At 39.7% G+C, this 24,284-nt stretch overlaps 1 protein-coding gene across 1 annotated transcript; it reads right to left on the bottom strand.

Annotated features, from left to right (window-relative positions):
- Nucleotides 1-128: 128 nt before the first annotated feature.
- On the bottom strand, nucleotides 129-24,214 carry cav2 (caveolin 2). Its single transcript, XM_086028629.1, has 4 exons — nucleotides 24,077-24,214; nucleotides 4,782-5,157; nucleotides 3,681-3,868; nucleotides 129-1,223 (listed from the first exon to the last, which is right to left on the bottom strand). Exons 2-4 carry the CDS (start codon nucleotides 4,932-4,934, stop codon nucleotides 1,073-1,075), a joined length of 492 nt encoding a protein of 163 aa, XP_085884755.1. The 5' UTR covers nucleotides 4,935-5,157; nucleotides 24,077-24,214; the 3' UTR covers nucleotides 129-1,072.
- Nucleotides 24,215-24,284: the final 70 nt, after the last annotated feature.

Below are 24,284 nucleotides of genomic sequence, written 5' to 3'. Positions count from 1 at the left end.
TTAATATAAAATGAAAATTATGAGAAAAACGTCCATTATGCATCCAAGTAAATCAGGTCATTTTAAGATGAAAAAAAGTGCAATTGATTAGCATGATAAGTCATCGATGAGAAGACATAGAAAAGATGATAGATACATAAATACTTTATTGATCCTTTTCAGGAAATTATGCTGTTGCATCAGCTCACACAGACATAGAATAATCATCTTTATTTATATTAGTTCAATATTCTGAATCAGACCAAAAAAAGCAGCCAGTGATAGTGCGACAAGCTTGCGTCCTTTTCCCCCGTTCATCTTACAAGATATCTACAGCCAACATAACATCACGCTGCATTATGTCTCGCTCATCTTTGTTGGAAGACGTCGTGTGGATACAAGTATTGGGACGCCCAATTCTTTTGTCCATACTTTAAAAAACAAGGGCAAACAAAATGAAAAAAAAAAACAATCTGGGATCCAAACAGAGTTGAAGTGAGCACAAATTGGACATGTTTAGCTTCGAGAGGTTTTTACTTAAATCGGCATATTTTTTCTGGATAAAATGTAATTGTGCAAGAATTAAGTCATATGCTGCCTAAATAAATTTGTAATAACATGACAAAATTTCAAGTTTCAAGGCTTGTTTAATGCTTGCTTGTCTTTTATTCTGAAAAAGATGTTTATTTTCTAGGAAAAAAAAGACTAGTATATCCTCAAAAAAAATACATCCTTTGTTGTCGACAACAAAAAGGACTTTATTCTTGTAATAAAATGCACTTTTTTTTCTAAAAATAAAAGATTATTTTATTCATGCAGGCATGTCAAATATTTGTGTGGCTTTGTCCCAGTCATATCAGCGCTTTTAGTGGGCCATAAGCTAAAGTAGGTAGCAGTCATTTTAGGTTGAGTTAATATGTTTATGTAATTATATCACATAATTTAAATTAATTTGCAGACCGTCAAGCTATGGACCTCGGAGGAACCCATTTTGCAAAACACCGTGCTCGAGGTCCAAACGCATCCATTTTGACAACATCTCCACGGAGACCCGCGGACTCCATCTTGCGTGCGGTCCTCGCCCGGACGGGATTTATTGGTCCACGTGTTGGACGTGGACGGAGGACAGGCTCCTGCCCAGGCTGTGGAAGAACGGCATGACGAACGTGTTGGTCAGGCTCCTCCAGACCACCTGCAGGGACGGCAGGACCACCAGGAAGCTCCGAATGCTCGGCATCACCAGCCTGCGACGGGCCAAAAAAATTCCAAACGGTTACGACAGGGAACACAGGCTGTTGATTTGGAATAGACAAGATGGCAGGGATTTGCGGTCGAAACGGATTGCCAGAGCAAGAATCGGTTGTTTGTGAATAGTACTCAATGTAACACAATTTGACAGGGATGTATGGGCAAAATGTGGATCTGGTGATTTTGAATAGTACTCAACAAATATGTGCTAGTCGCTAGCAAGTCTCAAGCCGCAACCTTCAAGTATCCAGTCACTGTGGGGAAAAAAAAAAGCAAGTCAAGTCGCCAACAAGTCAAGTCAAGTCGCCAACAAATTTCAAGCAAGTCGAGTCAAGTCTTCGTTCAACGAAGTCGCCGCTGAGTCACAACATATATTAGTGATAAGGAAAAAAAATTTCACTGATCATACCACAAAAAAGGACATCAATTCTAATAATTAAAAGTTACATCTCTAAAAATGGAATAACCTCAATTAAATGCATAACCAACATCAAGTTTAGCTAATATTTGACCAGCTACTGGTGAGATAAACCGTCAAACTAACCTAGCTAGCTTAGCTTCACAGTTCACACAGCTAGCTTACCTTCGTCTGACAAACAACATTTTCAATAGCATCCGACAGGACAGCAGTGATTCACAGTCAAAACTGATTGAGTTGAGGTTGTCAAAGAAAGAATCTGTTGAGTTGGAATAGTATCAATAGTATGTACTTGACAAGGATTTCTGGTCAAAACAAGAATCTGTTGATTTTAAATAGCATCCAACACAAGCTGAAGGAGATATGTCACTAAAACTAATTTTCAAAGCAAGAATCTGTTGATTTTGAATAATATCCAAACACAACATGGAAAGGATGCAGAGCCAAAATAACAATCTGTTGATTTTGAATTTCCTGTTTGCGGCCACTCCAAAGCCTGAAACGCACTTCCCGCCTCCCCACAGGAACTTTCCTGCCTCCAACATGGCCGCCGAGGGGCCGAAGAATGTCCCACCCCGGTGTGGAATACCATGTCAAGCATCCTGTCTGTCCCCGCCCCTGCTCTGTGGAACTTTTTTTTTTTTTTTGGCACATTTGCGCCAACCTTCCGTGTGCTCACTTTTTGGTAGGTGATGACGAGTGTTTCCCATCAACGAGCGCTCTCTTTGGGTTAGCTTGTTAGCTCATTAGTTTGCCGCTTAACAGTATCCAGGTGGCCCGCGTGATGATGTCATCAGTCCAAAAAAAAAAAAAAAAAAAAAAAAAAAAAACAGGACTCATGATCCAAATAAGTGTAGAGAGAGAAGGGCTCACTATTTTGCAAAGTGACGTCATCTGTATAAATAGCTTGTGTCAATATTTGCTGTGGGAGCTTGAGCAAACATCCCATAATAGTCTGCTGGGCTCTTTAAAGCTCACTTTCACTTCTGCGTACGCGCTCATGTTTTAACACAAATGACAGCATTTAGCGCATTATCTTCACATCGACTATCGTAAATTCATCAATCACTGTGTTTGTATTTTGAATTTTTCCGACAACTTTATTCTTGAAAAATTATGATTTGATTTTGTAGTGTTACACCTTTGTTCTGGTAATTTACAGCGTTTTTCTTTGCAATAATGTCACGGCCTGATTCTTGCAAATTTACAAATTTGTGATTTTAATCTAGTAATATCACATTTTTTATGAAAACTATTACAACTTTATTTTATAAAATTAAAACATTTTTGTAATATGATCTCTTATTATCACATATGTCTATCATAAATTTACAACTTCTTGCTTGTAAAAATATTACTTTTTTTGGTAATATCACAACTTTTTTCCCCCTTATATCTCAACTTTATTTTGTACCACAATACATTTTTTGGCATAATATTACAACATTATTTTCATAAAATGTTAACTTTTTCCTTGCAGTATTATATCTTAATTCGCAAAAAATTACTTTTAATCTTGTAAATGTCTACTTTTTCTGAAAATATCACCACTTTATTCTCAAAATATTAAAATATTGTTCTGAAAGTATTTTCCTTTAACATTTCAAACTTTTTTAATTAGAACTTTATTCTTGTAATATTTGAATTTTTTTCTTATGTTACAAATGTATTCGCGTAAAATGACAATTTTTTTTTCTTTTTCATGGCATCATTTTTTTTTTTAAATTTAATTATCATCATTTTCTTTCTAAATTTTAAAATTACAACTATCTTTGTGTAATTTTATTATTATTCTTGTAAAATTACAACTTTGTTGTTGTGATGTCACAACTTTTTTGCATAATATTACGACTTTACTCTCTTTACAACTTTGGTCCCACAATTAGGTCACAGCCAATTCTCAAAACGGCAACTTAGGTCTGTGTGGGTCACACAATCAAGCTGTTGCCTTGGCAACATTCCTCACATATACTGTATAGGTGAACTTACTTCTTCTAAAGTCAAAGAAACAGCATCAACCGTGAGAGTCCCCTACCAGATGTGTACGAGGCTGAGGACAGCAAAGACGATTCCGAGGAGGAAGGCGAGGGGCACGGCCAACAGTGCCCCGAGAAGCCGGTAGAGGCCCAACTTGACTACCTCGAATGTGGCGTGGCTGCAAATCCACACCCGGTCCACGGTCCGAGCGGACTCCGGCTCAGCAATGACGTCATCGAAGCCCACCTGATTGGAAAAAATGTGACTTGAAAATAACGCAAGTGGGACGTTATTGGAAGATTTACATGTGCATATACTCATTTATGTTTTTATTTGGTAAAATATTCAAGAAAAAATTATTCACATTTTTTTTCATCATTTTAATTGGTAAATCGTATTATAAAATGTAAGCATAACATGTATGGAAAATATTGTGCAATTTTGTTGTAATGTCTCTGTGTTAGATATATGTATGTGCCTTTAAGAGGTGTGACCTAGGTGGGTGTGAGCTGTGGCTGACAGCAGCGTGAGTGTGCTCATTGTGTTCAGACGTTTTACTCTTCTCCTTGCAATCAATAAATGGCACCGGCAACTGTGACTCTCCTTTCCCACGTGCGAGGGCATTACAATAAGAAACTCATAAGAAAAGAAAATATGAAGGAGGTCTGAATATATTGTTGGCGGCAACATATTTACAGTCAACCTACTATACTATAAAATGTTCTATAAAAAAATGCTACTATTATTATTTGGAAAAAAAAATGAGGCGTGTGTTTCCAAAGCTTTCACTTAAGTGCCATTTGACATCAAGTGTCACAATTGAAAAGGGCATAAACTGTTCCAGTAACTGTTTCTGATACACAGGACCTTAAATGTTCCAAAAGTATGTTATGTTAACATAACATAAGGTATTGAAAGTAAATGAAAAGTATTGTGATACGAATTATATATATATATATATATATATATATATATATATATATATATATATATATATCCTCGGCGATGACGTCACGGAAGCCCACCTGACCCGACCCTAAACGAAACAACAGCGAAGTGATCGATGACGTCACTCTGCTTTGACTTCCAGGTAGTGGCTTGAAAACAACGGAAGGCAGGTCTGTTTTTTTTTTTTTTTTTTGTCTTGTTTTTCTCTTACCTTGAGGTGCGCGTTGACGTCGTCGGGGTCTCGGTCTTCGTGCGGGGACGCGAACACGTGCCCCTTCCGGGACAGGATGGGTTCGACGCATCTGTTGAACTCGTCCTCGTCCATGATGATGCTTGTGTCCGACTTCTCCCTCTCAACGCCCATGTCGCTCGCTTGGTCCAGTTTTTGTTGGACTTGTGGCTCTGGTTTGAGCGCGCAGTGAACAGCAGCAGCAGCAGCAGCAGCAGCAGGCAGGCAGGCAGCACCCCGCCCCGCAGACTGGGAAGCAGCGTGCGGTCGACGGCGCCACAACACGCTACTGTGCGTGTGCTGTCACTGAATGATCGCTGCCGGCGAAAGTACTCATACTTTCTGCAAAGTACATGTACTGTACAAATCCGGAAAAAAAAAAAGACTATGGTAAAACTTCAAGTATGTTCGACGCTCAGGAATTTTGTTGTCTATAGAATATTAAAAAGCATTCTATTATACACAGTCATAATGTTATTAGAAAATGGCAAAATAACAACAAATGTTAAAATGTCAACTTTATTCTTGTAGTATATTTTTGGTGATCTATTTTTTTTCTTGTAAAATTGCAACTTTTCCATAACAATATCACCTGATTCTTGTAATACTAAATATTTACATATGACTTCTGTATTACAACTTTAAAAAAAATAAAAACGCAACTCTATACTCATAAAACTACAATCTTGATTCCCTTTAAATTGCGGATTTACTATTATTTTTATTATGTCAAACTATATATGATAATATTATGACTTGATTCTTGTAAAATTTCATTTTTAGCATGATATTACAATTATATTATTGTAATGTTAAAACTTTATCCTGGCAATATTCCAACTTTTTCTGATAATATTCTGATATATGCAAAATCCATGTAAACTGCTTCATTTTTACTTTGCATCTGATATACAAAAAAAATAAATAATTATATTCACTTTAAAACAAAAAATATTTATTTATTTATTTATTTATTTATTTCAAGGCCTGCAGGGACTCCATTGCATAAAAGTGGGTCACCAGCGTGAGTGACAGCTAAGCAGAAATACATCAGCCAAACAGTCATCTGGTTCAACCCGGCCAATGGAAACAATAGAAGAACACAATTCTGCTTGATTAAATGCACAAAAAACACTTGTGCAACAACAGTGTGTTAGGGGAGTGTGTGGTGTGCCCCTTTCTCTATCAGTTCAAAAATATCCTAATATATAAAATATAAAATAGTTTTATATTTTAAAACGCCCTCCAGCATCAAGCGCAAGTCTGACCCAAAATGTGTGAAGTTTTGCCTCTATTACTATTACTTTATTGAAGCAACAAAAAAAAAATCAAGATGCCGATTGAGGGCCAGATTTTTTTCACAAAGCATAATACTTAATGTGTAATTTTGTAGGAATGTGACAATTTTGGACTTGCCTGTTTTTAATAGCGCTGAACGAATTTGAAAAATAATCCTTTTTTTTCCCACCCCTTCTATTTCATGAGTGTGATTTAATATGTGATTGATTTTTGCAAAGTCAAGTCAAATTTATTTATACAGCCCAATATGTGAAATATATCTCAACTTTTTTTTTTTATGTGCATAAAATGAAAGTTCCCATCCAGGTGGTAATGTTCTAATGGGAAAAAATGTACAAGTGTAACCCAACTACTTCAAATAAGTCGTTGTGCATTATTCAAACCCAATAGGTCATGAAATACATGTGCGGTAGAGATCTGAAGGGGGAAATATGCAAATATGACTGGATGCTTCAAATGGACCCTATATTATACGTCACTCAAGACCAGTAGGCTTATTTTCTTAAAGTGCCGGTGCAGTACCGCAGTGTGACGAAAGTGAAAGTGAAGATGTTCTGGCCACACAAACACATTCTTTGGTGTCACGTTAGTGTTGCAAAGTGACAACAACACAAGTGCCTGCAGAGCGAGAATGCGCTCCAGCCAAGTGGGAAGGAAGATTTGGAAAGGGCAGCGTGAGCCGTTACGCCATCCAGCACGACAACGAGGTGAACTGCTGTACTAACGCTCCTGTCTGCCCACAGGAGCCCGGGAGTGTCTTGACAAATTTGCAGAGGCGGACAAATGTTCAGCGTCAACTGGAAAGACTCTCAAGAGCCTCTTCCACACGGAGATCTTGACAAATTGCTACATCAGTCTCTTTCACACAGGGATCCTGCAAAATCAAATGTGTTTTACACAGAGATCCTGCAAAACGTTTGTGTCACGGCCTCTTCCTCACAGAGCTCTTACAAAATGACCACGTCAGTGCCTCTTTCACACAGAGATCTCGCAAATTGCCACATCAGTCTCTTTCATGCAGAGAGCCCGCAAAGGTTTTTGTCACAGCCTCTTGCCCACAGCCCTCCTGCAAAATGACCACATCAGTGCATCTTTCACGTGAAGATCCTGAAAAAAAATGCCACATCAGGGGCTCTTTCGTGCAGAGAGAAGTTGTCCTGTCAATCCCACCAGAAATGGGCATGTCAGCCTTTTCGCACAGAGAACCCCCAAAATGGCTAAATAAGATCCACTTTAAAACAGCAAACCCGCAAAATTACCCTATCGAAGCCTGTTTCCGAGTAAAATCGTGTAAAATGGACACACCGCAACCTCTTTCACACACAGTTGCCTCAAATTTTCCCTATCAGAACCCTTTTCACACAGGAACAAACCAACAAAAAATTTTGAAAGTCTGTTTTACACATATGGCAAAAGGCCCACTTTACAGTAAGTAAAGTAAGTGTGGGCCACACGTAGGGCATATTTAACTGAAGTTCCCAATAAATGGCCATATAAGTATTTCTTTTACACGGACATACCACAAAATTACCTTGTTAGACCTTGTGTCAAACAGAATACAAAAGAAAATAAAAAATCAGAGTCCATTTTATACAGAGCTCTCTTTCACTGGAAATCCCAATAAGCCACATACATCCTTTTTTTTTACACAGATATACCACCAAATGGACCTGTCAGAGCCTGTTTCACGCAGAATTTTAGAATACATTCTACACAGAGATCCTACAAAATGGCCACAGTATGCACAGAGATTCTGCAAAATTTGCCTTATCAGAGTGTCATTCATCACAGAGGCCTTTCACACAAAACCTAGCAAATGCAGAAGAACGTTGTCTTTGACAGGCAGTGTAAAGGCCTCTGGCACACTGAGAAGTTGCAGAAGTAGTTGTCTGTCATAAACAATTGCTTTCAGAGTTTGGTGTTAAACTTTGCACCCTCTCTTACGCAGGCGTCATCCCGCCTCTGTTACGGCTCTGATACGACTGAGTCCACTTTGTTCCACAACCACTTTTGACACACTTGATGTCCAGCCAGTCAACTTTGGGTACACTTCAGTCAAATCCCATGACTTGAATTTTCACAATAGTGAGAATTTCACCATGTATTGCTGCCTATTGCTATGCTGCTGTTTGCTTGTTAGCCAAAATGCTAATATCAAGTTATTCTAAGGGGGAATTTATACGTACGCGACAGATTTGTAATCTAAAGTGTGCATTAAAATAGTTTGCTAACATTTTATGGAGCTTAGTCCCTGAAGTACGTGTTCATCAATCAAGAAGTATGGTAACCTTGAGGGGACTAAAATGCTACTTTAGAAACAAACAATTTATGTTTTTTAAAAGTGTTATGCTGCTGTTAGCTCATTAAACGGAATGCTAACATTTTATATAGCTTAGCCCTGAAGTGCATACGTGCCTCAACAAGTAAATACGGTGGCCTTGAAGTGACAATGTCCACAAAAATAACAAACTAATATTGTACAGTATTGTTATCAGAGCTGGGCATTTTACTAAAAATTGAGCGTCCGTTATTCGTCATCCATCTGCAGTGTGGGTACCCGTAAAAAATAGTACCCGTCTATAGGCTGGCGAGTCTGACTAAACTTTCACTAGCGCTGACAACACCCCTAACCCCGTTGGACGATATTTGAACAGAAACAGTCACTCACTGCGCTTTGGAAACCCATTCACAGCCTGGTCCCTCACTCAAATCTGTCCCCCAAGCAACATCAACTCACCATTTTCCGATTGATGGACTAAATAAGGTGTCTTCCGTCTATGCTTAGTCCGTCTATTTTAAAATTGTTCCTGTCATTCGTTAACCGTCAGCAAAACGGGCGTCTGTCAGTGACGGATAGACGGACCGCTCCGTCACATCGACGGATTGCCCAGCTCTGATTATTATTTTCAAATGTGTCATGCTGCTGTTAGCCTGAGAGCCAAAATGCTAATATTTAGCAAGTTTAAGACGAGTTCTTGTCACATGAACTGTGTGGCAAAAATAGAGCTCTTTCAGTTTCTTCAGCTTTGCTCCTAAAGTTCGTGCATGCCTTTAAGGGACAAAAAGAGCACAGAAAAAAAATCAAGAGAGAAACAACATTATTTAAGAATGTTATACTGCTTTTAGCTCGTTACCAAAATTGCTAACATTATGCTGTTTTTAAATGTTTATTTTACATATCATATATTCTATGCCTATGCCATTCTATTCTAAGCCTTAGACAGATAAGCGAACAAGGCTAGCAAGATGCTACGTCATAGTAATAGAAATAAAAATGTTGCGCCATCTGTTGACTTTTTACTTTAAGATCCGTATGCTACATTAGCTTAGCATTGTGGTTCATTTGCCTGTGTGACCTGTGTGACGCTGCTTCTTATTTCTCGGACGGAAATATTCCAAACGGGATTTTTGAAGCTGCGGAGGCTTGTTTGCACGCCGAAGATGTTCTCGAGCCGGCGTGCCGCAACCCGTCTAATCAGTCAGTCAGACCTCATGCTGGCTTTCCATGGCCCCGGGACACATGCCTTCACCTTCATCATCACCTTTTAATTCTTATTATTCTTTCAGTCCTAAAGACCGATTATGACTATCTATTAACTTGCGTTAATGCTCGTTCTGTTGTTCTTGTTTCTTTTGTAACTTTTGGAGGTTTTTTGTGTTGCAGTAACCAAATCCTGTGACCTGGATTCCTGTACATTCTTGAAAAAGTTTTTTTTTTTTTTTTTTTTTTGGGGCGGTCACTCGGTCACATTGTCTGGACATGCAATCATGTAGTTTTGCAACATTTTGAAGCTACTTAAGTTACAATGGAGGAGGCAAAATAACATGCCAGTAAATGAGGAATCATTTCAATATTATTGATTTTAAATTGATGAGGACATAACTACACCAACAAAAAAAATGTCGCTTTCAACGGAAGTCAACCTAAAACTGTTCTTTACAATAATACGTTCTATGCGCCTCCACTAGTTTAAACATGGCATTTTGATCGCAAATGCGTTTGTGGAATATGAGTTAAGAAGCAAAATCTAGTTGACAGCAAGTGACAAAATGGCTGCTCCCTGAGATGGATAAAAAAAGGTGGATTTTAACGCTTAATTCGTATCACAAGCACAATATTAATCCAAATATCAAGTTTAGACGAGTGGGGCTGCATGGATCATATTATTGTAAGTTTTGGGTTGACCTCCATTTTAATAACAATATATAATAATAATAGCAAAAAAAAATTCCCAGTTTGTCAGAATATTTTTTTCTGTTTTTGGAATGTTTTTTTTGCTGTTTTTCAGTTTTTGTTTTTTTTTAATGACAATTTTTTACTCCCAAAAACAAACAAAAAAGATTCCAAAAACAGTAAAAAAAGGATTCCATTAAACCCACAAAAAAAAAAACAATTAAAAAAAACAAAGCCACTCAAAAAGTCATTCAGAAAAAAAACGCAAATATGCAAAAATGATCAAGCTACAAAACATCATGGACTAAATTAATGATTATATGGACAATCCAGTGAGATAGAACGCACCAGTAATTTAATAATAAATTGAATAATTATTTGGACAATGTAGCACTACACTACAACATGCGCTGGACGCGTCATCTGTCACTCAACCACATTTTCTATCGAGAACATTCATGCATCCTTCAGGATCTTCATGCTTTACTCACTGCATTCCTAATCCTGATGCACACACACACACACACACACACACGCGCACACAACTGTTGCAGAAGACAGTTTAAAGATGTTCTTGGTTGGTCCTGCTTCAGTCAGCCCCCGGGGCAGGCACAGGAATGCGAGCAGGGCCTGGCTGGCTCTTTCTTGGCAACAACAGGAGATGTGTCCATGCGCATGTGCGCGTGTGTCTAAGTGCATAAGCAGCCTATCGTCGGAATGTTCGGCTTCACGCAAGGATAATGACATGAAACGGAGAGAAAATCAGAAATCAACGGATGAGGATGAATCTGTGATGGTGATTGGAGAGCGCATGCCATGCAGTAAGTCAACCAAACTTGACAAGTGTAAAAAGAAGTTAACTGATGTTAATGATTAAATATATGGTAAGAGAGGAAAACGCAAACATAAAAGCAACCGCCGCGCACACAGACCTAACCCACACACAGGTGACCCCCCCCCCCCCCCCCCCCACACACACACACACACACACACACATACAAACGCAGGCACACGCACACACACACGCACAGTAGTTTTCCACAGCACCCCCATCCAGGCCGGTGAATGCTGCTTTCACTTGCACGTCTGGAATCGTCTCCAAGGAGCACAAAGCTTCTTTTAAGGCACCAGTCAAAATGTGAACGTGCTTTTTTTCGAAGCCTCCGGTGTCAGTAAGAAGAAGGGCGAGCGTGTCCAAATATGGGATAATTGCTCCAGTGACTCTGTTCTTCACCACAAAATTGATTTTGAATGGGATATTCTTTGTGTTTTGAACTTTTCTGGTGGGTGGCCATGGCAACGTTGTGACAAGAATGCGATTCCCGGTTAGCACGAGCTGGGCTGCGGAATCTCCTGGTGAGGGAGTGGCGGCCATCTTCTGCTCCTCCCAGCAGGCCGCGGGGTCTCCCGGATAAAAAACGTCCTGACTTGCTCTGTAATTATCAGTCATCATTCCGCCCTCGCGCACGCGCTTGCTCACTCAAATACACGCACACGCACCCCCCCCCCACACACCCCCCCCCCCCCGTGCACCCCAACAGACTTACTTGCACACTTGCTAACACACGCACTTGTCCCTCCACACGCACACGCACACAAACTCTCTGTTGCTCTTTCACTGTTTCTTACACAAACACTTTCACAATCACTCGTTTTCACACACACACGCACACAGGTGTGACGGACTGTCTTATTAAAATACACAGAGATGGGCATTCCGTCCCAGGGACGGAACAGGACGGACGGACACCCATTCTGCGGATGGACGACAGAGGACGAGACGTTTTTTTTTAAAAAGGACACACTAAACAAGAATGGAGGTGGGTTCTCGTCTGTCCCTGTAATCGGCTCTAACCAGGTCAAGTTAGTCTAGTCACCGATGGTGGTTGCCTTGGCAGCTAAATGCTATCTTGGTTGACACATAAACAGTTGTAAACAATTCAATCCACTCACGATACTCCTAACCGGTAAGTGGATGTGAATCGGGAATTAGCCAGCTAATGCGCTTTAAATGTTTATGAATAATGAAACCTCTGCCGTTAGCATCTCTCCCACAGAGTCATGCTGAAAGGATTTTTTTTTTAAACTTTTTTAGGGGGGGGGGGGGGACAGCCTGGCGAAATGTAAGGACGGAAGCACTTTAAAAGGACGTACAGGGTCGGGGGCCGATTATTTTTATGAATAAGGACGGAGGGGGTCGATGACGGAAGGGTGCCCGGATCGCGGACGAGGACGGACCGGCAAAATAGGGGAAAGTGCCCATCTCTGAAAATACACTACTGAGGTGCAATTGTCCTGTTCCGTGTCAGCGTCAAAGAATTTCAGGGTATTTCTGTAGCTTCCACAATGGGGCGTAGCTTGGAGGGGGTTCCCCCCTAAAATAGCAAACAATACACTTTTTACACGTTCTGTGGGATGTTCCATTATACATGTGTACTTTGATCATTTGCGACATTTCTATGTCAGAGTCAAAGAATTCCACCATGTGTGTCCCAATCCATTTGTCCCCATTCTGAGTAGAGCATTCCCACACTTGTGTCTTGCGCTAATTCCTCTGGCCGCGAGTCACCGAGGGAGTTTTTTTTTTTTTTTTTTTTTTTTTTTTTTAATTTTATTATGGCGCTCCGGTCTCCAAGGAAGCGTCTCCAAGGTTTCCGTGCTTCCAGCTCGCTGCTTCTCCGCCTTATTTGGAGCGAGCGCTTCCTGAACTCGCGCCAGGAAAGTGTGCGTCCACCGACTTGACCAGGATGCTGGGAAGAAGGCGAGCGAGGGAGCGAGAGGAGGGAGCTTTTTATAGACCGCGGTGCACGGGCGTGTGTTCGCGACACAAGTGTAACTACTACGTAGTTTCCCATAGGAAGTAATGGGAATCAAACTGTGGCTTTCATAGCACTTTCATTAAGAGTTTCAAAGTTTAATCGTGTAAAAGAAGTCGGACCGGTGTTAATAGTTAAGTTTCCATATCGGAAATAATGTGTCAAGTTGTTAGCTGAATAGTTGTCAACAGTGATGTTATCACCGTTAGCGTTGCAGCGGTTGATGGTGCCTGAGGGTCCGCGATAAAGCCACCAGTTGCAACAATGACAACAAAGCGCACACTTCCTGTTTGCTAGCATCAATTAGCAGGGCCATTAGCGCATGAAAAAGGCAAACACGCACACGGTCGTTATCGGAGCGACTACACGCTTCCTGGAAGCTGTGTGTGCGTGTGTTCGTGTTCGCGTGTGTGTGTTTGTATGAATTCCTGCAGCGTGAGCTCATCGCATGAAATGGCCAGGCTTGTATTTTATTGACTTGATAAATAAATGATTCAATACTTCAATAAATGAAATACTTATTCATTTATTTTCGAATTTGGTAAACGAATGTCATTTGTGCTTTTATTTTGTTAAATCAGTCTGAATAAACTGGAAGTAGTCGTTTTATTTTTATGAATTACCTGTTGGAATGTTCATACTTTTGTTGCCATGAACTGTAAGTTTTGATACTTACGTTTTGTTGAATAACTCGTTGTAAAGACGAGGGCTTTATATTTTTATTTCATTGACTTTCATGTCGGGAATGTTCATGCTTTTACTTTGTTGAGTTAAGCACTATAAAGTGGGAATGTTCAGACTTTCATTTCGTGGAAATTGACAAAATAATTACGTTTATGCTTTTATTTTGTTGAATTGGGCTCCTTAAAGAGCAATATTTGTTTTTGTTTAGTTGAATTACTCTTTGTCAAGTGGCGACGACCATGCTTTTATTTTGCTGAATAAGTCATCTCATTCAGTGAATAACTGAGTTGCATGGTGCTCACTATTCGGCAGATGCAAACTTGCATTTTGCATGACTGACCTGTATGGTGTTGATGCTTTTATTTTGTAGCCACGGTGCTGATGTTTACAGGAGCTCTTTGGCGTCACTGATGACTTTTGAACAGAGACAAGTGTAAGTTCAGAGGTCATCCTCCTCATCTTCCTCCTCCACATGCTTGTGAGCAACATTCCTGGGAAGAAAGGAGGCGACCTCTCCCTAGTTGTTCTTAACTCTACGTGGGAGACCTGCTGGGTGTGTCCTCAAAACATCTGCTGGAGCACCTGCGAAATAGATACTGAGCAGAACATAAATGCATACACATCTGCCAAAGAGTGAGCATCACGTGAGGGAACGCCCTTACTTGAAATACAAATACAGTATATACAGCTGACAAATACTGAGCCAGAGTCAGCAAAATAAAGGCACAATCTTTGTGAGCATTGATTTTACAAAATAAAAGCATGAACATCTCCATTTTACACAATAAGTCAACAAAATAGAAGCAAAAATATGATTGCTATATGATTCCTGATTCAACGATATAAAAGCATGAACATCTTAATTTCACCGAAATTAACAAAATAAAAGCATGAACGTCTCTACATTCTGCTGGCTGATTAAAAAAAATAATAATAATAAAAGTGTCACCACTTTACAAACAGCAAGTCAACAAAATAAAAACTTACATTTTGTGTTATGATGGTCAATTCACCAAAATAAAAGCATGAACATCATGAGCATGAACAAAATAATCACGAACGCCTTGACTTTACAAAGAGAAAATCGACAAAATGAAAGCATATTTTTCCCCACTTTATGATGCCTAATTCAACAACATAAAAGCTTGAATATCTTCATTTTACCTAAATCAACAAAATAAAAGCATTGACATCATATTTCAATGACTTCATTCATTCAACAAAATAAAAGAACATCGACACTTTACAAAGAGCAATTCACCAAAATAAAAGCATGAACATCTTCATTTGGCTCCAATTGACAAAATAAAAGCATGAACATCTCCACTTTCTCACGACTGACTCAACTGAATAAAGGCATATATATTTAGCTGTATGTCTCAGTCAACAAAATAAAAGCATAAATATTTTTTCTTTATGATGCCCAATTAAACAAAATAAAAGTATGGCATAAATATTATACAAATTTCACAAAAAATGAACATTTCCAATTGATGGTGCCTAAATTCAGCAAAATAAAAATATAAACCTCTCCCCTTTCCGAAGAGTAATTCACCAAAATAAAAGCATAAATATGCCCTTTATGATCCCCAATTCAACAAAATATGAGCCCGATCATTATTTTACAATTTCTGCATAATTGAAGTCTGCCCATTTACACTTGATGGTGACTGATTTAACAAAAATAAAACATGCACCATTCAGACAACAATGTCTGATTCGAGAAAATAAAAGCATAAACATATCCACTTTAAAATGCGAACATCAACACAGTAAAAGTATGAACATCTCCACTTTATCGTGACTGCTTCAACAAAAAGAAAAATGCTTTTTTGATGAGTCGTCTCTTCCTGTATTTGGACACAGCACCACTCTTGCATGAAGCAGTGTAAACTTTCACTGCTTCCTGTTCTTTTTAAATTTCACTTTGACACTCCATTTGTTTTCAAAGACTAAACAAAGCTCTCCAGTATTGGAAAGTGGCCCATGCACTGAATATTTCACATTTAAACCACAATTTCTTAAAAAAAAAAAAAAAAAAAAAAAAAAAAGTGACTCACTCTTGCCTTGTGTGCATGTACCCGTATATACGTTAACCTACTATTTATTTTGTCTGCCAAACATGAACAGTAACACCAAAGTGATGTCACACACAAATGCACACATACAAAAACACACACACACGCACACACATTCTCCTCAGCTGATGTCAGTGGAAATGCTCCGGGATCCTGTCTCTGCTGCCCATGCTCCCCCCCCCACCCCCATCTCCCTGACTAGAAGATTGTTGTGATGTGGTTCCCATGGTAACCAAAGGCAATCATGGATTGCTTAAGGGCCAAAAACATTTTTGTTTTATGTTTTTAATTTAAAAAAAAAAGCACCTTACAGTTGTGTACTGCAAACATACAGTAACGACAATCAAAAACAATGTAAAAAAAAAAAATTGTCAAATGTTAGCATGAAGTAAGATGACTTTTGTAAGGCAAAGCTATGTGGTCATGCTATACAGGGCTATGGGTCTTTTTGTTTTGAACAAAACCTGAGGTAACCTGAGGTTGGAAAACTTCCATATTGCATTATATATTAGCATTAAGCTAGCCGACTTTCATTCAATGGAATTATATGGTTTGGTTGAATATTTTGATGTTTAAATACTGTATGCAGTGTTTCTTCTCTGTATGTGTTGATTCACTCTTAAAGTTGCACTTGTTTCAAGGTTTAGGAATATGGATACTTCTGTGCTAATTTCCATTAGCTTAGCACTAGCTCTGGGTTTTTTTAATTATGTTAGCATAAATAGCTAACAATTTTTGTTGAACAAAATTGTATGCTTTAGTCGAAATTTCTTATATTTATTTATACAATGTTTAACTCTGGTTTCTTTTATGTATCAATCGTACCTAAGTAGGAACAACAAATTAAGCGAATTATAAACTCATTTTGACAACTGATGGAGCGAGAAAGGGGTAAATTCGAAAGGTCCGTTTTAACAAATTTTCATCGTGTTTGTGGGCGTGGGAAAAATATTTCAAAAAATCTGTCTTTATACACCCTCTATATCACGGTTTTCACGATAGGCTACAGCTACATGTTTATTTTTAATCGAGGAGAAAAGTTCAGCATTTCGTCAAGACTCTTCAGTAAAAATATTTGGACGTGAGGCACTGGGAGTGAAATGAAGCATGATGTCGTCCACCACATGCGTACAGGAATTCCGCCCGCCTTGGAAACGGGGGGAGAGTTTGTCAAAAGCGCCGACAGGGAACCCCTCTCATCCCAAGGAATTCCTTCCAAAGCCGCTGACCGCGCACACACTCGCATCAAGACGTGCATTGACACACACACTGGCTGACACAATCTCACTTCTACTCCACAATGAGGGAAAACCCTGGGTGAGGCCACGTGGAACATCCAATTCAGGGATTTCCTCACACGCCCTCATCCCCGACTGTTGCGTGTTCCGGAGCCCCCAACCCCTTGGCCAAAACGACACCCCAGAGAGGGTCCTCCCGGCCCCGCTGAAAGAGGCGGGAATCAGCTGTCTGCTTCCGTCAATTGTTGCAGCAAGGAAAATAATATCCCGACAAACATCCCAGCTGCCGAAAGCAAAAGGCCGGAATGTTGTGATGCTTGGAAAAAAGAAGTCACAAGAACATCCTTTGCCAGTGATACGGAATATCATAATACGGCCATTGTGTGATAACTGACGCACTGCAGCAGTTACGTAACTGGAGATCGGACAACTTTATACAAAACGGCCATATCGATATTTGACATATCGTGATCATGTGTCGATGCAATGTTAGCATGTTTTGCCAATGATTGGAAAAGTTTGACAAAAAAAAACAGAACAACAAAAACAAAATCGTAAGTGATCGTAATAGCAATAGGTATTAGGTTGAGATACCAAAAATCTCATATCATAAGGCCATTGTATGATAATTGAATCATTGCAAAATCTACAAAACTGTAAAGGAGGATCAGACAATAAAAAAAAAAAAACGGTCATATCGTTATTTGATGCTTGTGTGTCAAGACAATATCGGGATGTTTTGCCAACGATTCAGATAAAATCACGATATCACGATACAAAACCAGTGCCTTAACATCACTAATAAAATAACACACCTAGACAAATAAACAGTCATACAGCAGAAGATTGTTATAACATTTTGATGATGGTACCAATATCACGATAAACCGATAAATCACCAGTTACATGTAACCAGAGATCGGATTGACACAGCAATATAACCGAAGCTGTGATTTATTTTTATTTTTTTTTAAATATAAGTATCAATATTTTACATTAACACCAACGATACTGATATCAGAATCATGATATAGACTTGCAAAGTCAAAATGTGAATGCGCCTATCAACCGTTTGCAATTGTGTCTGTACACAGTATGATAAAAGGCTAATTTACATCGTGCTATCGTATCCGTCTTCGAGTGGGCAAATATTCTGAGAGCACCTGAGCGCTGGAATGTCCTGACAGGCCCCAAGGAAAATAGCTGAAACAATAAGTGGAGATGAGAGACTAGGCGGGGCTCGCACACTTACACAATGGCCACACAGTACGCATAAACACACACACACACACACACACACACACATTCCTTGAGAAGCTCCGTGGAGCTGCTCTTTGTGAGTTGGCGATATTTATTGAGGCCGTTCGAGAGGCCAGAGTGAATGCTGACAGGAGCACTGAGCCTCCCGTTCATGCGCTTAAGACTTATGATCCTAACTCGGAATGACATGGGAACGGGTACGCCGCCATGTTGCCTTCCATTCGCTATACAGGAAGTCGTCGATTTACGAACGAGTACCATTCCTAACCCGAATTGAAGTCGGATTTCACCGTAAAAGCCGAAATGTACGTCCAAATACTTTGTAAAAAAGAAACGATTGGGCAAATTCCCCTCAAAGTCGGCTCAGGTACGCCCCTGGAAAGGACCAAATTCCAGCTTGACAATAGCCGCTTAGCAAACAGCCGAACCGCGTCTGCTTCCTGTCATGGCTGCTTTGTGCTTCGACAGATCATCCCTGACATGCAACACGCCAGCCGCGGTGCCACCTGGAGACGGGAAGCTAAAAGATGGCCAGCGGGTGTGCTGCTAGGGAGTTCCTGGTGGGCTCGGGAATGTCTTTAGTGGGAACACGAAGGAATTTTCCAGTGTTGAACTGGTTACGCCGTGACATCTCCGGATTAGCGGGAGTGAGTGCGTAGTACATTTTCCAAACAGTTCCCTCCTCCCATTTCACCGGCGAGTGGAAAAAACTTCGGATGACTTCACTGCTAAGGTTGTTTTCCTGAAGCACAGCTTTCACGCGTCAACTATTCTCAAGTGGGGGCAATCGACTTTGTACGATCATGCTGCTTGGTCACAATGTGGAAAGTGTCAATGAAAGTCTTGTTTTGCAAAGGACTTTTTTTTTTTAACCAATGTAGGAGTTGGGTTAGGTATACTAATGGAGAAATTATTGTAAAACAGCCAAATATTCTGCCTGTTAATCATACATTTATTGTAAGTTATAAGGCCACAAAAAATGAGTTATTTTATTCAGTATATATTTTTTTTAATTAATCGGCCGATTAATCGGTTATCTGAATTTTGTTCTGCCAAATATTGGAATAGGCATCGGCCACAGAAAAAAAAAATCTGTATCGGTCGACACTACTAATCAGTAAACTCGAGCCTTACACTATCTGAAACCCAAAAGTTAACCTTACTCTAACCTACTGTAAATTTACCCCAAATCCCCCCCATGACTCTAAACTGAACCCTCGTTTGAGGATAACGTTTGAAGATTTATGCTTGGTTCCCCCACTTCTCACAAAAGCGAAAACATACAAGCTTAGCGAGTGTTGTCTTTGCAGCCGCGCTCCTAAATGTTACAAAAACCGAGCGGCACCAGCCCGTCTGCTTGCAGGTATGATTGCGATGCTGCCAGAAGGCGGAGGAGGAGAACCAAGATCCGGTTAGGCCAAAACTCACAAGACGTAAAGCTGAACGGCATGCTGGGAATGAAGTAAACAAAGTATTCGGACCACAAACGCGGTCGTGATTGACACTGTCGTTCAGACTACAAACACGGTCGTGAGAGCTATTCATTCACGCATTTCTCCTGTCCTGTTGTGTTGAAAGCATTTGTCACTTCCGACAGTTGTGGAAATAGATGGCTTCACTCGGTTCTGTGAAAAGGTACATGCGAATATTTGTCGGAGCTTCTGCTGAACGAGAAGCCAACAAAATTCAAGAACTCCTTTTGTACATTTTTTTCCCCACATTAATCAACTGCCTCAAAATTGTAATATTATTGCCGTGTAATATTATTGTTTGTCCTGCATATCAGTTCCAAATACGCAAAAAAAAAAAAAAACGGTGTGTGTGTGTGTGTGTGTGTGTGTATGTATATATATATATATATATATATATATATATATATATATATATATATATATATATATATATATATATATATATATATATATATATATATATATATTAGGACTACTTCTGTTGTAGTTTAGGGCAGTGTTGAGACCCAGGGTAAAGTAATACATGTCTGCCATCTAGTGTTGATTGACGATATTACAACTTAAAACTACAATCGAGCCCTGCACATTTGCAGTTCTGCGCCCACGGATTTGCATATTCACAGATGTTTTCAAATTCTTTCACACTTTGGATTTTCTCCGTTTTCATTTTTGTACGATCTCTGCGTGGCCTGTAAAAGCTGGAGTCACTTCCCAGTTGACTTCACCACTAATAGCACCCCCTGCAGGATGTGCCGATTCAAAACGCCACGAGAAGCTTTCAATCTAGTTTGAACGTTTGTGGGAGGAAGCTTCCAGAAGGAAAGTTATCATTCCAGAAGCATCTCTTTGCCCTCCTCTGGTTGAACTTTGACCCCTTCTTATCCCTTGTTACAAACTAATGAGTGCAAACGAGATAAGTTTCTCCTCCTCCTCCTCCTCTGTGTAGAAGAAGAAGTGTGGTAGCGTGTCCATGAGGGAGTCAGGAATGTGTTGAGTCCTTGTATGGTCATAAACATGGAGCACTGCCTTGGCTTCTCCAAGCTGCTGTGAAACATTGTTCTTACAAAGATGGCGGATGACCACGCCCAACAAACGCCTTATTTTACAACCAGAAAACTCAAAACCACACGAAAACTCACAGACAGATTAACTAATAAACTGACTGACCGATTGGCATCTAATTTAACTTATGAACAAACTAACCGACTGAAGAAACTAAACCCAGCAAAGGGAGATCCAACAATGTAAATAAGTAATATACTGACCTTGTAACTAACTACACTGGGAAACTATAGGACATATAGGATAATATCTAGCTAACTGACTAACCGTATTTAATAAGTCACCATCCAGCCAACCGACGCACAACATAACTGTCACTGACTGACCAAGCAACCATCTGACTATAGCTGACTAAGTGACCCACAAAGTACCCACAAAGTACCAAACTACCTGAGTAATTACCGACAGTAACTGACCGAGATACACAAACTAATTAACTAACAGCCAAACTGACTAACTAACAATAGATGGTAACGAACTAAGTACAGTAACTGTCAAACTGACTGGCTAGCTAATTAACAGATTTACTGACTAACTAGCTAAACTAAGCTTCTGACGGATTGGTCAGCCTACTGACTTAGTTGCTAAGCTAAGTTACCAACTGACCGACTGACCTACCAAAGACTGACTTACTGAATAATTAAATTACTAGCTGTCCGACCAATTAACTTTTAAACTGGGAGACTGACTGAGTAATTAACTAACCACAGTAAGTGACTGACAATCTGACTTACCAACTGTCTCACTAACCAACTAACTAACTAAAAGACTTCCTTATTATCTAACTTAAGTGTTGTAAGTTATTGACTGACTAGCCAACAATTTGATTTACTAACTAAACTAAGTTATTGACTAAGTAACCTTAACCTACCAACCAATTGAATAGCTGACTGACTAATGAAGTAGTTAACCAGCCCAAAATCTACTTGTGTGAATGACACAAGTTAAATTACTGTAACAACAGTGACTGATTAACTACTTACACAAAATAACTGGCTGACTAAACTGACTTACCTACACACCGAGTAGTTGACTGACTAGTTAACTAACTGACTGACTTACCAACTGTCTTACTAACGAACTAACTAACTAAAAGACTTCCTGACAATATAAATTAAGTGCTGTGAGTTATTGACTGACTAGCCAACAATTTCATTTACTAAGTTACTGACCAAGTAACCTACCAACCAATTGAATAGCTGACTGACTGACTAATGAAATAATTAACCAACCCACCACTACTTGTGTGAATGACAAGTTAATTACTGTAACGACAGTTACTGATTAGCTAACTACATAGACTAACTGGCTGACTAACTCACTAACTAAACTGACTTAGCGACTGACCTACACGACGAGTAGTTGACTGACTAGTTAAGTAACTGACTGACCAACTAACAAACCACTGAACTGACTGACTGACCACAGTAACTGATTTGCTGGTTGACCATCAGGTGCATCATCCAGGTCATGAAAAGAAATCAAGAAAGTACCTGAGTGACTACAAGGGTTGAATTTGTGCCATCATGCTAAAACCCCCAAAATGTTTCGCGTTTAAGGTTCCATCCTTTGAAATTTTCTTATGAACATTTCCCGTCCTGCTTCTACACTCGCTCGCAAATTCTGTGAGTGGATGACAACACCCCGTGACCTGCTGCTCACCTCACTAAATTTGACCTTAGGGAGAGTGCCAATGACAAAATCCACACTTCCGCGGACCACCCATTGCATGTAGGTGACACACACACACACACGCACACGCATGCTATATTTATGTAACATTATCACTGTGGTGTGTTTTTGTGGAAAATTGCCATCGGTAAGAAAGGGCTTAATGCCTCTGGCCTTTCATGCTTGGCGGAGGTTTTGAGTCACACCAACAGCTGCATTGTATTTTCACAACACAATGGAAGCACTCATCACAGTCCAGATGTTCACCGGTGTTGCCGTGAGGAAGAACCGCATGCTCACATTTTTACACACACCGGCGAAGGTCCGCAAACGCATCGCTTGATTGTTGGGAGTTTGGAGCCTGTGGAATTCTGCTGCACCCTTTTTTCCGACTTTCCATGCTTGCCAGCGCAGCACACACAATAGCAGGAAGGGGAAACTTCATGAGAAGCGCGTGTGTGTGTGTGGGTGCGTGTAGGGGTGGGTGTGTGTGTGCGTGTAACAGTACAACCAAGCAGCGCCACAACCTGGCTTAAAAACATTGTTCATATTTTTGCATGTACAGACCTAAAGTAATCAGCTTTTTAATACCGCCACCCCAAACATACCAGATTTTGTTTACATTTTTTAATCCTGATTTATTTTGAGGATTTTTTAATGACTTTTTCCACATTTTAATTTTATTTGCCTATTTTTTTTTTTTTTTTTTTTTTGGCGGAAGTAATATATTGACAAGGACAGGGACAGAAATAGCGGAAACGTCACATTTTGTGGCATTGTTTATTTATCGTAATTCTGATATTTAATGTTTTTTATTTTCAACAATTTTTTGAAAGCCAGAGGATTAAAACGGAAGTAAACCTCAACGCAATTTTTTCAAGAGTATGTTCCCAGCAGGCCCGCTAGTTGAAACAGGGCATTCTGATTAATATTGCCTTTGTGGAATATGAATTAAGCAGCAAAATGCACTTGTTTTTAGCCATCGCTGGGGGCGGCCATTTTGTCTTCTGTCGACTGAAAATGACATCACAACTGCTCACAACGACCAACTACGGCTGACCTGTTTTCTGAATCTGAGCCATGATTGGTCGTTGCGAGCAGTTGTGATGTCATTTTCAGTCGACAGAAGACAAAATAGCCACCCCCGGAGATGGCAAAAAACGGGTGGATTAACTCTTATTCCACAAACACAATATTTATCAGAATGCCTTGTTTCAACTAGTGGGCTTGCATAGAACATATTCTTGAAAAAAATATGTTTGGGTTGACTTCCGCTTTAAGTGAAATGTGGTGTTATTATTGATAATTATCGTTATGTAAATAGGCTTTCACTTGGATAGCGCTTTGCTACCTTTGGTACTCAAAGCACGCTAACACTGTTTCCTCATTCACCTACAGATGACACAGCAACAAAGCAACTAGGGGATCAGTGTCTTGCTCAGGGACACTTCAACATGGTCACAATGGCTGGAGATCATACCCCCAACCTCTAGTTTGAAGCAGTAAAGTAGCCTTAGTTTTACCTGCTGTGATGTATCCTCGTCACTCTTCAGCGGCAAAAGTCCATCCTCATAACATTCAAACTAGCGCGTGGGAAAGAAGGTTTGTTTCATTCATCATTAAACTCAGTTCTAAATGACCAGAAACACATTGATTCATTAAACCCCCGCAGCTGGCGGCACTGGAAACTGATTTAAAAAAAAGGACATGTTGGGGTTTCACGTGACGTCT

The sequence above is a fragment of the Filicampus tigris genome, chromosome 4, assembly GCF_054856515.1.
Source record: "Filicampus tigris isolate MCC_2025a chromosome 4, RoL_Ftig_1.0, whole genome shotgun sequence".
Lineage (NCBI taxonomy): Eukaryota > Metazoa > Chordata > Actinopteri > Syngnathiformes > Syngnathidae > Filicampus > Filicampus tigris.
This window is presented reverse-complemented; position numbering and strand designations above follow the sequence as displayed.